This window comes from Girardinichthys multiradiatus, chromosome 9, assembly GCF_021462225.1.
Source record: "Girardinichthys multiradiatus isolate DD_20200921_A chromosome 9, DD_fGirMul_XY1, whole genome shotgun sequence".
NCBI lineage: Eukaryota > Metazoa > Chordata > Actinopteri > Cyprinodontiformes > Goodeidae > Girardinichthys > Girardinichthys multiradiatus.
The window spans coordinates 38,307,278-38,322,271 of NC_061802.1; the positions used below are offsets into that span (position 1 = coordinate 38,307,278).

Genomic DNA, 14,994 nt, shown 5'->3' on the forward strand with positions numbered 1-14,994 from the left:
AACTCCGAGAGACGAAAAACACACTGAGTCAGATTGTGTCCAAACAGAATGGGTCTTTATTCAGGAAGTAAAAGAAGAGAAGATTGTAATCAACACCCCATTTAAATACAAAACCAACAAAAATAAAAATAAACATGATATTCATCTTGCATATAAAAGAACCATTCAGTAATAATTGCAATCCAAACACCTCATAGACCGCTTTGTCAATCTATACACAAACTTTGATTTAGAAATTAGTCACTTAACAATAAAATTACAAATATTTAGCTTCAAAAATAATTAAAAACTCAAAAATATCTCAGCAGTTAGCATCTCAAATATATTATGTCTCCACAAAAAAATAACCTCACAAAAACAATGACATTTAAATATGACAAATTACTCCAAAAAATTTGCTACTGTTAAATGAGAATAAAAATGCAGGATAAAACAAGATGAAAGGAAATACAAATACGCATGAAAAAGTCTCTCCTTTTGTTAGCAAAACACTATTCAAAATAACTACAATCATTTACATCGGTACAAAGATATCTGGATTTAAAAATACTCGCAATGAAAAAACGGGGTTCCTTTTTCTGACGGTAAAAAAATGACACTGTGGATCAGAAATCTGCAAAATATGCAATGAAAAAAATAAATCTGCATTTAAAAAGGTCTACACTGTAGTTCTTACTTTTATACAAACATTAGAAACAGTATTGCACATCACAACACGGAGTCGAGGTTAGTCGGCCTTTCAAAATGTGTTATATTCAAGTTTCAGAGCATCTATGAGGACAGGCAGGCGGGGCCTCGATGCAACGGTGGGGGTGGAGGGGTGACAATGTCAAGTGTCTTCCCAGATTCAAAGAAAATCTTCATGTTTCCTTCCTTCAAACATGTGCCTCGTGTATCAAAATAAGAATCACCTGTGTATCAAAAACATCTGATGGTGTTACTGATGACATGATTCCTCTGAACCTTTGGGGCATAATTGGGTCCGGGGCAGGGGGGCGGGGGGAATAAATTGTAATATTAGTCCTATTTAAATAGAAAAATACAATCAAAATCAAATTTCTTTTATCATCTACAAAAATAGTGAAATAAATATGCTTTTACAAAAACGAAACAAGGACACGTACAGAGCAAACGAACAGTGTTCAACATAGAAAATAGAACCTCACGAAAACAGTACGAGTCAAGTGTTACAGGTGACGATATTCACGCATCATCAGATGCACCGGGAACTAAAGGAAGGGAGGCGGGTTGAGCTCATTTCTTTTTCTTTTTGTTTGACTCCCGGTCCTCACAACATCCAATTCCACTAAAATATATTAGAAAATCAGGGATTCTGGCTTCAGTCACAAAGAACATAGATAACGTAAGATAACACAGAGAACCGCATTACGCTACATCTTAAATAGGTAATCGTGAAAAAATAACATTTAATAAATCATCTATGCAGTTATAATAAATACAGTAAGTGGAGCCCACGTTTGCACTGAAATCATTAGAAGGGGAGGCGAGGAGTGGGTAAATAGAAAAGTAGTGCATAATAATATGTATTATCAAAAACATCTCAAAGAGCCAGTGAAGGGTAAGTAGTCGTCGACACAAATAGTTTAAATTATACAAACCAGCTATAAGAATATATAAGCTTTGAGTTTCCATCCCGTTAAGGTTTTGTAACAGCACACACTTGACTGACACTGCGGACCAGACAGAGGAAGAGGGGGACACTGAACTCACGACGACACAGGAGCGACACACGTGTACTGAGTGGACGGCCGGGCGGCCGTTCTCACAGTAAAGATTGTCCCTAAACAGTTCTGTCAAAAGTCTTTCAAGGGTTGGGGTGGAAACTGACGGAAAAGTATATAACAAACAAGGAGAGCTTCATTTTAGGTCATCTTCCTCATTGTAAAAGTGTGGTGAGGAGATGCTTCGTCGTCCAGTAACCGGGTCAGTTTCCTGTGGAGCTGCAGCCACATTCTGTGTGGCTGCAGCTCCACAAAATATACAGAACCTTGCAAACATATTCACAACCCACTTTTTTATTCAGCCACATGCTTCAATGTATACCATTGGTATTTTCTGACAGACCAACACAAAGTGGTGCATAACTGTGGGGTAGAAGGACAAGGATACATGGATTGCATTTTTTGTCAATTAAAAGTTGTCATCTGAAATGTTTTGCATGCATGTCTACTCAGCCCTCTGTACTCTGAGACCTCCGAATTAAACCCAAGGCCCTTCTGATTCCACCTGTATAATCTACTTTGAGAATAAACCCAGCTGCTCTGTGAAGGCCTCAGAGGTTTGTTAGAGAACATCAGAGAACAAACCGCAAAATGGAGACCAAGGAACAAAGCAGACAGGTCAAGGAAAGGTCAAGGAAAACGTTTTGCAGAAGTTTAAAGCAGGGTGATGAGAGTAATGAAAGCATTAATCAGATAAGCAGCCAAGAGGCCCATGGTAATAGTGGAGAAGCATCATGCTGTTGGGATACTTTTCTTCAGCAGAGAGAGACAAGCTGGTTACAGTTGATGGGTAATGGATGGAGCTAAATACAGGGCAATCCTGGAAGAAAACCTGTAAGGGGCTTAGGGTGGAGGTTCACCTTTCAGCAATACAACCCTAAACACAGCCAGAGCAACAGTGGAACAATTTGGATCAAAGCACACTCTTGTGTTAGAAAGGCCCACTCAATGACCAGACCTAAATCCACTTAAGACTCTGTGGTAAGACTTGAAAACTGATGTACGCCCCATTTAAACTGACTGGCCTTGAGGCTTTTCTCCAGACAAATGTCAGACTCTAGATGTGCCAATCTGATAGAAGCAAAAGGTGGTTTTTAAGCCATGTGTAATATTCCTCCATTTCAGAACTTTACAATACTTTGTGTTGGTCTATAACATAAAATACGCCACACAGGAGAATGCAGTTGCATGGGTGTGAATACTTTTGCAAAACACTGCATGCAAGCCAATAAAGGATGCTTAATAGTGTGACTCAGTTGTCTTGTGTTTGCAACTGTCCAGCTGGAACCATTCGAAGGTTCAATGTTAGGAAAAGTGAAGGCATGTTGTTGTATTTTTTTCTACATAATCTGTTGATAACAAAACTAGAGCCTCAGTCTACACTAAGAACAATCACACAGCACAGGGACAACACAAACACAACCCACTGAACACCACTCTGCTTTTGATTTCATTTTTGTTTCTATACAAGCCGCCATGTCACCAAAAGATGGCGTCTACTAAGTCTACATTAGAACCAATATCACTTTTTGTGTTGATAGTATGTAAACAGATCAAACAACGGAGAAACATCGATGCATGCAAGTTTATGTAAGTTTTTTTTCTCTTCTTACCTAACTTCATCTGACTTTTTTTTCACTTAGGAGTCTGTAGTTGATGATCATGCTACCTAGTACAGAGTTTCAGTTTTTAAGCTTTTAAAGAGGATTTCAGTGATCAGCTGATTTGGTTTACTTGTCTCTCTCACATCGATCCTGCATGCTAGTTCTGCAGCTATAAGCCTGTTGTGACTACATGCACTCTAACTCTTTCTGTGGCGCTGGAAGTGGTTGAGTGCATACTGCATTTCATTGTACATGATTCGGGTTTAAATATAACACCTACATATCTATTCATATATATTTATATATAGCAGCAAAGCTTCTAAAATAGCCTTCTTAAGTATAAATGTTAGCAGAAACTGGATTTTGTATTTTGAGGTATCACTCTACAGGTTAGAATGAGCACAAAAAAAAATAACCCTGTCTTCTTCTGTTTTCTTTCAATAAACTCTCTAGCAAGAAAAGAAAAGAGCGTTATGAATTAACGCTTGTTTCCGCGGCAGACAGTGTCAGTTTTGAGCTTCCTACCATTTTGCTACCTTTGGTTAATAACCTGCGGCACGTGTCAATGTCAGATAATCGAGGTTTTCCCAGAAACAAGTGTGCACTAAATGCACAGTGTGGTTGCTAGCAGCAGACAGACAGACGAGCTGCCCCATGCAGAAAACATTCCTGTATCTACTTTAAATCTCACATACAATAATAATAATCATAATAATAATAATAATAATAATAATAAAAAAAGCTACAAAAATCAATCTCTTTTTTTTAAATCTCCTCTTAGAAAAAGATGAAAGTACCACAAAAGAGTTGTAGAGTTGTCAGAGCCTGAGATGTGAGGGGGGTTTTGGTGAAAAACTGAGGCTTGCGGTGTTTGGCTGCTACAAAAGATATATAGCTATATGTAGTATATATTGTATAGTGTTACGCACTTGATTATACTGATAGCTTAGGTTAGCAGGAGAGGCAGAGCGAAGCTCTTTTTCCCGTTAGACAGTGTTTCCCTTAACTCTGACCATCATTATGGACGCGGATTCGAAAGCCCTAGTTCCAGCGGAAGTGAATCTGCCGGGGGCGATCGGCGCCCTCTTTCACCAGAGGCTTGTGAAACTCTCGCCCTGCACGGGAGTGGATGTTGGCCCAGCAGAACTCGCAGTAGTACTGAAGACAGGTGACGTTAGCGCAGAAGAAGGGAGCGAATTTCCCTCCGCAGCGAGCCCCCTGGCACTCATCACACAGCTGATCGTCCAGGACGTAGGGCTTCACCTCCACCTGCATTTACACATATTTTTGCATCCAGAAGTTGTGTGAATATAACATCTTAATAACTGGGTGGCATAGACATGAATAGAGGAGAACGGTGTATGTGAATTGTTAAAAAACTGTACCCGTTTATCAATATCGCCGTGTTGCAGCTGGACAAATCTTGCACTGATGGCAGCGATGTAACTCTGCTGATTGGAGAAGGCCACCCTCCCTGCCCCCTTGGGGTACTTGAGCTCTGGATCAGTGTCAATCCCTGCGTAGCACACTCCACCATAGAGGCGGTCCATGATCATGGCCAGCTCAACTAAACAAGGGGTGAAAAAAATTATTAAGAAAGAGTTAAGATGCTACATAAAGGACGAAACAGGAGCTGTCCAACTGTGGCTACAGTCAGCATAGATTTGTTGTATTATACTGGTGTCTACTAAACAAATTTAGGTGTACTTACTTGCTCTCAGGGGACGAGGGACACCTCCCACAAAGATGGTTTTACGGGGATCGAGAGGCTGAGATCCGTCCATCACAAAATCGCTGTCGCTCAGGTTCCATGGTCGGATTTGCACCTAAAGTCAAACACAGCACAAGATTAAATCACATCTCTTGAAAGACATAAAATAATGTTCGTGAGACCTCTTTTTCTTTCTGCCTGAGAGCTGCTGCATGTTGAACTCACAGGTTTGTCCTTGATGGTGGGGCTGGAAACACACAGGTAGAGCTTCCCATCCTCCTCCATGCATGCATCAATCAGGGCCTGCACGGAGCTCTCCTCCTGGAACAGTAGGAAGGCGTACCCTTCGACAAGCACACAAGCATGCAGGAACTTAATGCGGGTTCAGTACAACCAAATATGGCCAATAGCACAGCACTTTATCTTCTCTCTTAATAATTTACAAGGGTGGAGCATACATTTCAGGCTTCAAACATAAAGATATAAAATAAAATTTTTTTGTGAAGAATCAACAACAAGTGGGACATAATCGTGAAGTGGAATGAAATTTATTGGATGTGTCAAACTTGTTTAACAAATAAAAAACTGAAAAGTGGGGCTTGCAATATTATTCGGCCCCTTTACTTGCAGTGCAGCAAACTCACTCCAGAAGTTCAGTGAGGATCTCTGAATGATCCAATGTTGTCCCAAATGACTGATGATGATAATTAAAATCCACCTGTGTGTAATCAAGTCTCCGTATAAATGCACCTGCTCTGTGATAGTCTCAGGGTTCTGTTCAAAGCGCAGAGAGCATCATGAAGACCAAGGAACATACCAGGCAGGTCCGAGATACTGTTGTGGAGAAGTTTAAAGCCGGATTTGGATACAAAAAGATTTCCCAAGCTTTAAACATCCCAAGGAGAACTGTGCAAGTAATCATATTGAAATGGAAGGAGTATCAGACCACTGCAAATCTACCAAGACCCGACCGTCCCTCTAAACTTTCATCTGGAACAAGGAGAAGACTGATCAGAGATGCAGCCAAGAGGCCCATGATCACTCTGGATGAACTGCAGAGATCTACAGCTGAGGTGGGAGAGTCTGTCCATAGGACAATAATCAGTCGTACACTGCACAAATCTGGCCTTTATGGAAGAGTGGCAAGAAGAAAGCCATTTCTCAAAGATATCCATAAAAAGTCTCGTTTAAAGTTTGCCACAAGCCACCTGGGAGACACACCAAACATGTGGAAGAAGGTGCTCTGGTCAGATGAAACCAAAATCAAACTGTTTGGCCACAATGCAAAACGATATGTTTGGTGTAAAAGCAACACAGCTCATCACCCTGAACACACCATCCCCGCTGTCAAACACGGTGGTGGCAACATCATGGTTTGGGCCTGCTTTTCATCAGCAGGGACAGGGAAGATGGTCAAAATTGATGGGAAGATGGATGGGGCCAAATACAGGACCATTCTGGAAGAAAACCTGTTGGAGTCTGCAAGAGACCTGAGACTGGGACGGAGATTTATCTTCCAACAAGACAATGATCCAAAACATAAAGCCAAATCTACAATGGAATGGTTCACAAATAAACGTATCCAGGTGTTGGAATGGCCAAGTCAAAGTCCAGACCTGAATCCAATTGAGAATCTGTGGAAAGAGCTGAAGACTGCTGTTCATGAACGCTCTCCATCCAACCTCACTGAGCTTGAGCTGTTTTACAAGGAAGAATGGGCAAGAATTTCAGTCTCTCGATGTGAAAACCTGATAGAGACAAACCCCAAGTGACTTGCAGCTGTAATTGCAGCAAAGGGTGGCGCTACAAAGTATTAACTCAAGGGGGCCGAATAATATTGTACGCCACACTTTTCAGTTTTTTTATTTGTTAAACAAGTTTGACTCATCCAATAAATTTCATTCCACTTCACGATTGTGTCCCACTTGTTGATTCTTCACAAAAAATTTGAATTTTATATCTTTATGTTTGAAGCCTGAAATGTGGCAAAGGTTGAAAAGTTCAAGGGGGCCGAATACTTTCACAAGGCACTGTAAGTGTCAGAATATGTGGGGTGATCATAACTGATATTGTCATCACAATATTCAGCAATAGTGTCCTGCAGCCATTAGTTGCTATGGCCTAAGGAGGATGGAAAAGACTTCCTTCCTAACAGGTAGTGAGCAGCTAGATAGTGTCTACTGATTGTTACTATGGAGGCTTGGTGACCTCAAGATGTCACTCTGCTGGAGATCTCCATCAGTGAGCTTTTTCTTTTTTTTTTTTACTCCCTTCAGCTTCCAGCTCACTGTGGATGGCGGCAAGATAAACCCGAGTCTTTGTCCAGCCTTGTTTGTCACATTTCTAGCTATTCTGTAAATAGGGGAATGTTAGGGGAAGAAAGCATTGGTTTCTCTGTGATCATATTTGAACCCTGGGATAACAGGATGTCATGGAATATTTAACAGGAACTAAAAATGGCAGCTAGAGATAGGCACCAGCCCCCTCCTTTCCCCCAAGACCCTGTAAGGATAAGGATGGATGGATGGGTGGGTGGATGGATGGATGGATGGGTGGGTGGATGGATGGATGGATGGATGTTAGGGGTGATAATAATTGTGTGACTTTCTTAAAGCGGTTCTTAATTTCTTAATTTGGGGTGTTCTCCCAATGCATAAAGATAGTTAAATGAACATTTTTAGTGTGAAACTATGCCACTACAATACAAGATGAATTTTATACATCTTCACCAGGGGTGCCAACAGTTGTAGAGGGTATAGGGAGGACAGTTTAGCAGCTATGAAGTAAGTTAAGAACCAGCAGCTCATGTCTTTTGTTGACACCTTTAGGTGGAAAGTAGGATTTGCTCTCAGCTTTGTGTGGCCAGTCGACCACCAGGTGACCGAAGCGACGGAAGCTTGAGGTGATTTCATCTGAATCAACATGATAAAAGAAAAAACAGACAGATGAAGAAAGAGAAAGACAGGTTACAGGACAGAAATACCAAAAGTACAGCTGTTCTGGTCATCCTTACCTTCATCTATGTCAGGAGGCAAGCCCCCCACAAAAACCTTGCGAGAGAAGCGTTCGATGCGTTCCCCGTTTTGGTGGGGGTAACAGTTGGTGGAGCCAAGGACTCCTGGGACACCCTGGTTGCCGTGGCCATCATCAAGGAGATTGTCGTCAATTGGGAAGAGGGAGGAGCGGCCTGGTATAGACAAAAAGGAAGGTGAGGCCGCAGCAAATTACAAGCCTTTACATAAACACACATCCAGAGCCGCTGTCACATCACAGCAGCAGAACCTTTTAAAGGGAAAATCATTTCTCCTCTTGAACAGGGACAGATTAAGAGTAAAGCTCTCTATGAAATAACCTGTCGGCTTTCATTGCACTGCAATGCTGAGACAACGCAGCAGCTTAAAGCCAGGATTATGTGCAGTTTAGTTTTGTCAGATCTGTGGCTGTGAAAAGCAATAATCTACCCTCCACCATGAGCAGCATGGTGGAGAAAGCAGGGCTAAAAAGCTGGGAACCAAAATTGTGTAAGCCCCGAATTCTTCAATTTGTTATCCACCCTAATTAAATAATTAAAATAACTGAAAAAACTTGTATTATTTATTTAGTTGCCAGCTTTACAGAAGCTAAATGTATTTAATCTGAATGATATTTTCCGATTCTAACGACAAATGTTGTATCATGCTTTCTAAAATGTTTTATTAGTTGCAGAAGGAGCAGGAACCTCCTGGGGCTTGTTAGCTTAAATAAAACGAAATTATCCATCAACTGGAACATACAGAAACATTTAAACATTCTTTAACAAACTTAACAAGCCTGCGTTATACTGTAAACTTAGATAGCTCAGTGTTAAAAAATGATAAGGAAAGAAAATGCAAATCCCTCTCATAAAAGTCTAAAGGTGAAATATTCAGCTGTTTATTCGGATTGGACTTTAAAAAATATTGAATCAAACCTCGGGTGCCTGGCAAAAGTATTCACACCCTTAAACTTTTCCCATTTTGTCATATTACAACCAGAACTTTAACGTATTTCATTGGGATTGCATTTGATAGACCAACACAAAGAAGAGAATATGTGTGAAGAGGAAGGGAATCATTGTTTTGTTTTTTTTTTTTGCTTTTTTACGCACGCATTTGTATTTAAACTCTCTTACTCTGATGCCCATAAATAATATCCAGTTCACCTGTGTGTAATTTATCCTCAGTATAAGAACAGCTGATTTTAACACATAGTCAAGTTCAAGGGGTATGAATACTTCTAAAAGGGACCGCAGGTAATGTTAATGCAGAAAGTTTTGAAACTTGCACATATTCAACACCTGTCAACGGCTGACTCTGACTCATAGACTTTAATATTTGTAATAACTTCCCAGATAAAGATAGATATGAGATACTTTGTTACTGCAACTTATTTAGGTATTTTATTTCACATTTTACAGAACCAGTCTTGATAGCTGATCTTTTATAGAAAATGATGCAACAAACACTCAAGCTCTTAATTTCCACATCTATTTTCATATTTGTGAAAATCCAAGCACTAATCTGAAACGTCCAAAGTATCCCATATCACATATTAATATTATTCGTTATATTAATGTTACAAATTTGTGGGTGTCATCAGGAGACACTGCATTAATGTTAATAGTTATGCTGACAACTCTTAGCTCTACATTGTAGCATCTTCTGATGACCAAAAACTTATTGCTGCATTTTCTAATGGTATTTTAGATATTTAGATATGTCCGTGAAATTTATCCAGCTTAATAAGTGTCTGTTATTGGCACAAACGTTCAGAGACAGAAACATGCAGCACAATTTTGAAACACTAACAATCAACCCTTCAGTTCAAGCCAAAAATCTGCATTTTATTATTTAAAACAAGCTACAAAGATTGGGTTTTATCATCTCAGAGAGGCTAATGCATGCTTTTATAACATGCTGAACTGATTACTGTAATGCTCTACTTTCTTATGTATAAAAATCTAAATAGCAATAAATAAATGTTATAGATCAAATATTCATAGCTAATAGGCACTATTGGTGTATTCATATAACATTTTAGCATCAGTCAAAATAATTGTTGTGTTTCAGTTTTAAAGAAGTTGTCATTTTGTCCTTTATTTGTTGTGTAACTTCCCTGATACAGTGACACTACAGTATTTTTATTCAATGTTATCCTACCATAGGAATCTCATACCGATACCTATTACATATTTGTATAAAAATAATAATATAAAAAAATAATATCTTTACAATTTGGGGTGAGAGATGGCACACCAAAAGCATTTCAGTCTAATATGACCAGATCTGGAAACCATTATCATCCCTATTTGCATACTAAAATAATGTTTGTGATTTTTTGGTGTATTGCAAAAACAATTTAAAAGTTCTTTCCAAAAAAACTAAACAAAAAAACAAAAAAACCACCAACATGTTCTAGAACCTAAATTTTCAAATACAGTGAGTTCTAAGTCCAGATTGAAAGCCCATTTACAGTAAGCAGGGAAACATGCCACAGGAGAATAAACCACGAGAAGACAGACACACCGGAGTATTTACCTCGACGTCTCCCATAGCTCCTGGCTGCATGTAAAAAAGTACAAGGGGGCAAGTTTGAGCTGAGCAGACATTTGTCAAAGGGTAATTGTGACTTTACACTTTATTCTGCAGATTTCGCACAACCTCTTTATCCAACTACAAATAAACTAACCTGAATTGTTAATTAACTGAATACTTCTGATGCCTACAACCCCCTAGACAGACAAAATAAGGATATTTTTTCTCTTCAGGTTTTGAATATTGTTGTGTTTCTTATTGTCATCTTACATCTTCGTCCACTAATAAACAGCAAGCAAAAGTTGCATCTTTGTTGTTATATGCAGAGGATTCAAACGGTATCCAGATGCATCTGATGTAAGACCAGAACGAAATGATTCAGGGCCAGAACCACACATACAACAGTAGAAATGCACAGATAAATCAACCGATGACTGGAATCAGAGAAGCTCGACCAGCCCACACCAGTGAACTGCCATAAAGTTAACTATTTTCAGTATTAGTGAGGTGTTTAAAATGAAGTCAGTAGAAGCAAAGACATGTAAGAAGCCTTTTGAAGAGAGTTTTTTAAACAACACATCGAGACATGTTTGTGGTTCATTCAGCCTGCAAGAGAGTGAGAGAAAGCAAGACTTTGCATCTGTTGTGGAATATGTCAGGTATGAATACGTTGGCAGCATTTAGGAAATGTCAGAGTTAAGAATCTGAATTTTCTAGAGAATACTCACATGTAACTCCAGCTGCACTAACCATGCTAATTGCTAATACAAGACACTAATGACAGTTTAAAGTGGTAACTTCGTTTGAAATGATTTTGCCTTCATTTTTAATATATTAGTAAAAGCCTCTTTTAGAGCAACTATCTCTCACCAACAAAGGGATGTTGCCTCTGCTTCTTATACATAATTAGTACATAATTAATGACTCCTCGTAGAAGGACAGCTAGAAATAAATAATTTAAATGCTGCTCTTTCATAGTTAAGCCCAACCATTCATCCTGGTGGATTTACTTAAAGTTAACCTTTATTTCACCAACATGTTTTGGAGCAGCCCAGCCCTGACTTGAATCTGATAGGAAATCTTTGGAAGGAGTTAAAAATTAGGGTGATGGCAATGATGTCTTTTAACCTGTTAGACTAGGAGCTCATCACCAAGGTAAAACTTTAAAGCACCAATAGAAACATGCAAACAGCTGGTCAGCAATTAGAAGAAGGATTTGGCTGATGTAATGTAACAGATTTTTGAGATGAATATAAACAACGTTCGACATATAAATTTTGGGTTAAAATGTAAATAAAAAGAGAATTATTTCTTTCAAAAATAATACTGCTTCGCTTGTACATTGTCTTATTATCATTTTCAAGATGGTAGTATCTTTTCCTATCAGAAACCTGATGAAAATAACCTTAAATCTAAATCTCCTAGGGGTATGAATGATGTAGGGTCTAATTGTCTTCTTATATTAAAGCTATAAAAGAGAAATTAGAATGGACTAAAATTGGCATCAGGAGGTCCAAGCTTTATACAGGCTGGAAATAAGAAATCAGCCACAAATAATCCTTACCTTTGGATCTCTACACAAAAGCATTGGGCATCCTGTGTCAGAGAGGATGCTTAATCACACGCAGTGGCATGTGTGACCTTAAAAGCTCGAACAACAACCTATTTCCAAAATGAGGATAAAATGATGTTCTGACTGATGTGTCTCAGGAGGAAATGGCAAGAAACTGACAGGACATCCTCATAATATAATGGGTTGCTCTCTGACCTAAATTTAGCTTCTGCTGAGATAAGATTTTTAATTTGAACAGATTTAGTTTTTTGCTTAAAATTAGAACAAAATAAAAACAAAAAATTACATTGTGATATTTTCTTTATTTTAATTCCATGGATCTGCATATGAGGCTAAATATAGCTCTCTGTAGGACTATAATTATTCTCTTGGGAGAGTCTGTCCCCATGACTGGTGATATAGATGATGTTATAAGAGTATCATTACTGAGGCATATTGTGAGAATGTTGCCCTTAAAAAATGTTATAGCAATTTAAAATAGAAAGTATTTAAAAAGTAAATGAGGAGTGCTGCAGGTCATACAGCGTGAGTCTGGTGAGTGTGTCTAATGAGGTTAAAGAGTAACAGAGGATGCATCAGGGGAGCAGGAGACACAGGGGGGAGATGATGCTTGGAGATAATTACCATTGAGCATGAGAAGGCCGTCAGCCCCGGGGTTAGGGCAGCCCACACGGCCTGACATGAGAAACACACACATATGTTATAAACACACACACAACCACAGAAATACAAACACAGATACCAATGAGGAAAAGCAGAAGGACAGGACAGGATGAGGCCAATGCATTTACACGGGAACAAATACAGAAACAAACAAACAGAGAAGGGAAAGAAAACAGCCACAGATTTAGATGATCACATCATGTGGAAAGTGTGCAGCAGATTTGAAGCAAAAATATTAAAATCTTTTATAAAGAGAAAGTATTGTACACATATCACATTGTTGTTTTTGAGGACCAGAACAGGTGAACCTTCCCGTTTGTAGTCTGACCTGTTTGGATCATGCCTGAATTAAAGCTGGCTTCATGCTGGTAAATGGCATTTTCACACAATAACCAGCATACAGAGCCTGAGTACAGCCAAAGCGCCTCTACATACAGGGCCTTTTTGAACAGTTTCACATTTTGTCTCGTTACAGCCACGTGTTTCAGTGCATTTTATGTAATTGGCCAACACAATGTTGCATGTTGTAGCAAAGTGGAAGGAAAATATAGCGTTTAACCTTTCTTATAATTACAAACATCTGAAAAGTGTAGAATCACCTTTTCACTACAGTTACATCTGCAGGTCTCTTGGGGGGTTGTCTCTACCATCTTTGCACATCAAGAGTTTGGAATTTATGCCCATTCTTCTTTGTAAAAAATCTCAAGCTTAGTCAGATAGAGGGGATAAAGTGTCTGTGAACATCAATAATTAATCTTTTATAGATTCTCAATCGGATTCATGTCTGGACCTTGACTGGGTCATTCTGAGAAATGGACATGCTTTGATTTAAACCATTTGAACGTAGCTCTGACTGTATATTTAGAGTCGTTCTGCTGGAAGGGGAGCCTCCATCTGAGTCCCGTTTCTTTAGGAGCCCCTAACAAGTTTTCTTCCAGGATTGCCATGCATTTAGCTTCCTGCCCTTACTGAAGAAAAGTATCCCAAATCATGATACTACCATCACTATATTTTACCATGGGGGTGGTAAAGGTTTCTGCCATATATAGCATTTTGCTTGTATGCCAAAAAGTTAACTTTTTTCTCACTAACATCTAGAGCAGGTGTGAGCATAAAGAACTGTGACACTCCATCCAACTGGGCAAATATATTATTTGCAAGTAAGATACTAGATGCATAGTACCCAATATAAAGTAATCAACCAAATATTGCATCCAAGCAGCTCTTTGCCATTGCGACAATGCACACAGTGATACTGCGATGACTACTGTGATTGGGTATATTGTGCAGCTCAATCTAAGAACTCTGAAGAACAGCTGTATTTCTGCTAAATTACACATACACGTGTGGCTTCCAAAGGCAAATGGTTTCACTAGACTTTATTTAGGTGTATCAGAGTAAAGGGGGGTGAATAAAAATACACGCTATAGTTTTTAGATTTTTATTTGCTAAGACAAAAGAAAAACTATGTTATCATTTTCATTCGACTTCACAGTTATGTTGTAGTGTTTGTTGGACACAACCATAAATCCACTGAGGTTTGTCATGTGGCATAAGATGAATAGGTTCATGGGTGTTTTTGTGAGGCACTGAAAGTTCGATTTTCCACCAATCACACTGTTTTTAAGTGACCTAATTAGATAACGACTGGCTGTGTCATCTGCACAAACGTTTGCAGGTGAATTTGGAAAATCAGTGCGCAAAAGAGAAGGTCTGTCTGCTGAACCTTCTCTCTTAGTTGTCTGACCTATACTGACCAGTTTCATGCTTGTAAACTGCATTTGTAAACATGCAAAGAATACAAAGCAGGAAACTTTGGCGTGAATGTGTTATCTGGATTAACCCTGAGCACCGCCAAAGCTCTGACACAGAAGCTGCAGTCTTCAGATGAGTGAACATGGGAGTAGATAATGGGTTCCTTGACTGTGTATTCCTGTCTTTTTAGCTTTGATTATATAAATACGTGGTACTAAAATGTGAAATGTTTAATTTCTCTGTAAAAAAGATTGAATAAACCCTGTGCTCTTATAAAAGTGTGTTTGGTTCTTAGCTTCTTAGGCTGACTAAGTAATGAAAAAAAGATAATAATCTTACCACAGTGTAATATTGATATAGGTGCTGTTTTATTTAAAAACTGTTAAGTGTAATG

The 14,994-nt window shown here is 38.9% G+C and overlaps 1 protein-coding gene across 4 annotated transcripts in view; it reads right to left on the reverse strand.

The window, feature by feature from the left end:
• Positions 1-33: 33 nt before the first annotated feature.
• The window catches only part of cpeb2 (cytoplasmic polyadenylation element binding protein 2), a 25,785-nt gene continuing 10,824 nt past the window's right edge, over positions 34-14,994 (reverse strand). Inside the window, exons 4-11 of one of the 4 annotated variants that reach the window (XM_047374900.1) lie at positions 12,807-12,857; positions 10,613-10,636; positions 8,071-8,244; positions 7,880-7,969; positions 5,283-5,401; positions 5,058-5,172; positions 4,732-4,913; positions 34-4,615 (exon numbers count right to left, since the gene is read on the reverse strand). In XM_047374900.1, coding sequence (XP_047230856.1) covers positions 4,388-4,615; positions 4,732-4,913; positions 5,058-5,172; positions 5,283-5,401; positions 7,880-7,969; positions 8,071-8,244; positions 10,613-10,636; positions 12,807-12,857 — 983 coding nt within the window. In that variant the 3' untranslated portion in view covers positions 34-4,387. The remainder of the gene's footprint in view (positions 4,616-4,731; positions 4,914-5,057; positions 5,173-5,282; positions 5,402-7,879; positions 7,970-8,070; positions 8,245-10,612; positions 10,637-12,806; positions 12,858-14,994) is intronic. The other 3 variants (XM_047374902.1, XM_047374903.1, XM_047374904.1) reach the window with 3 other exon arrangements.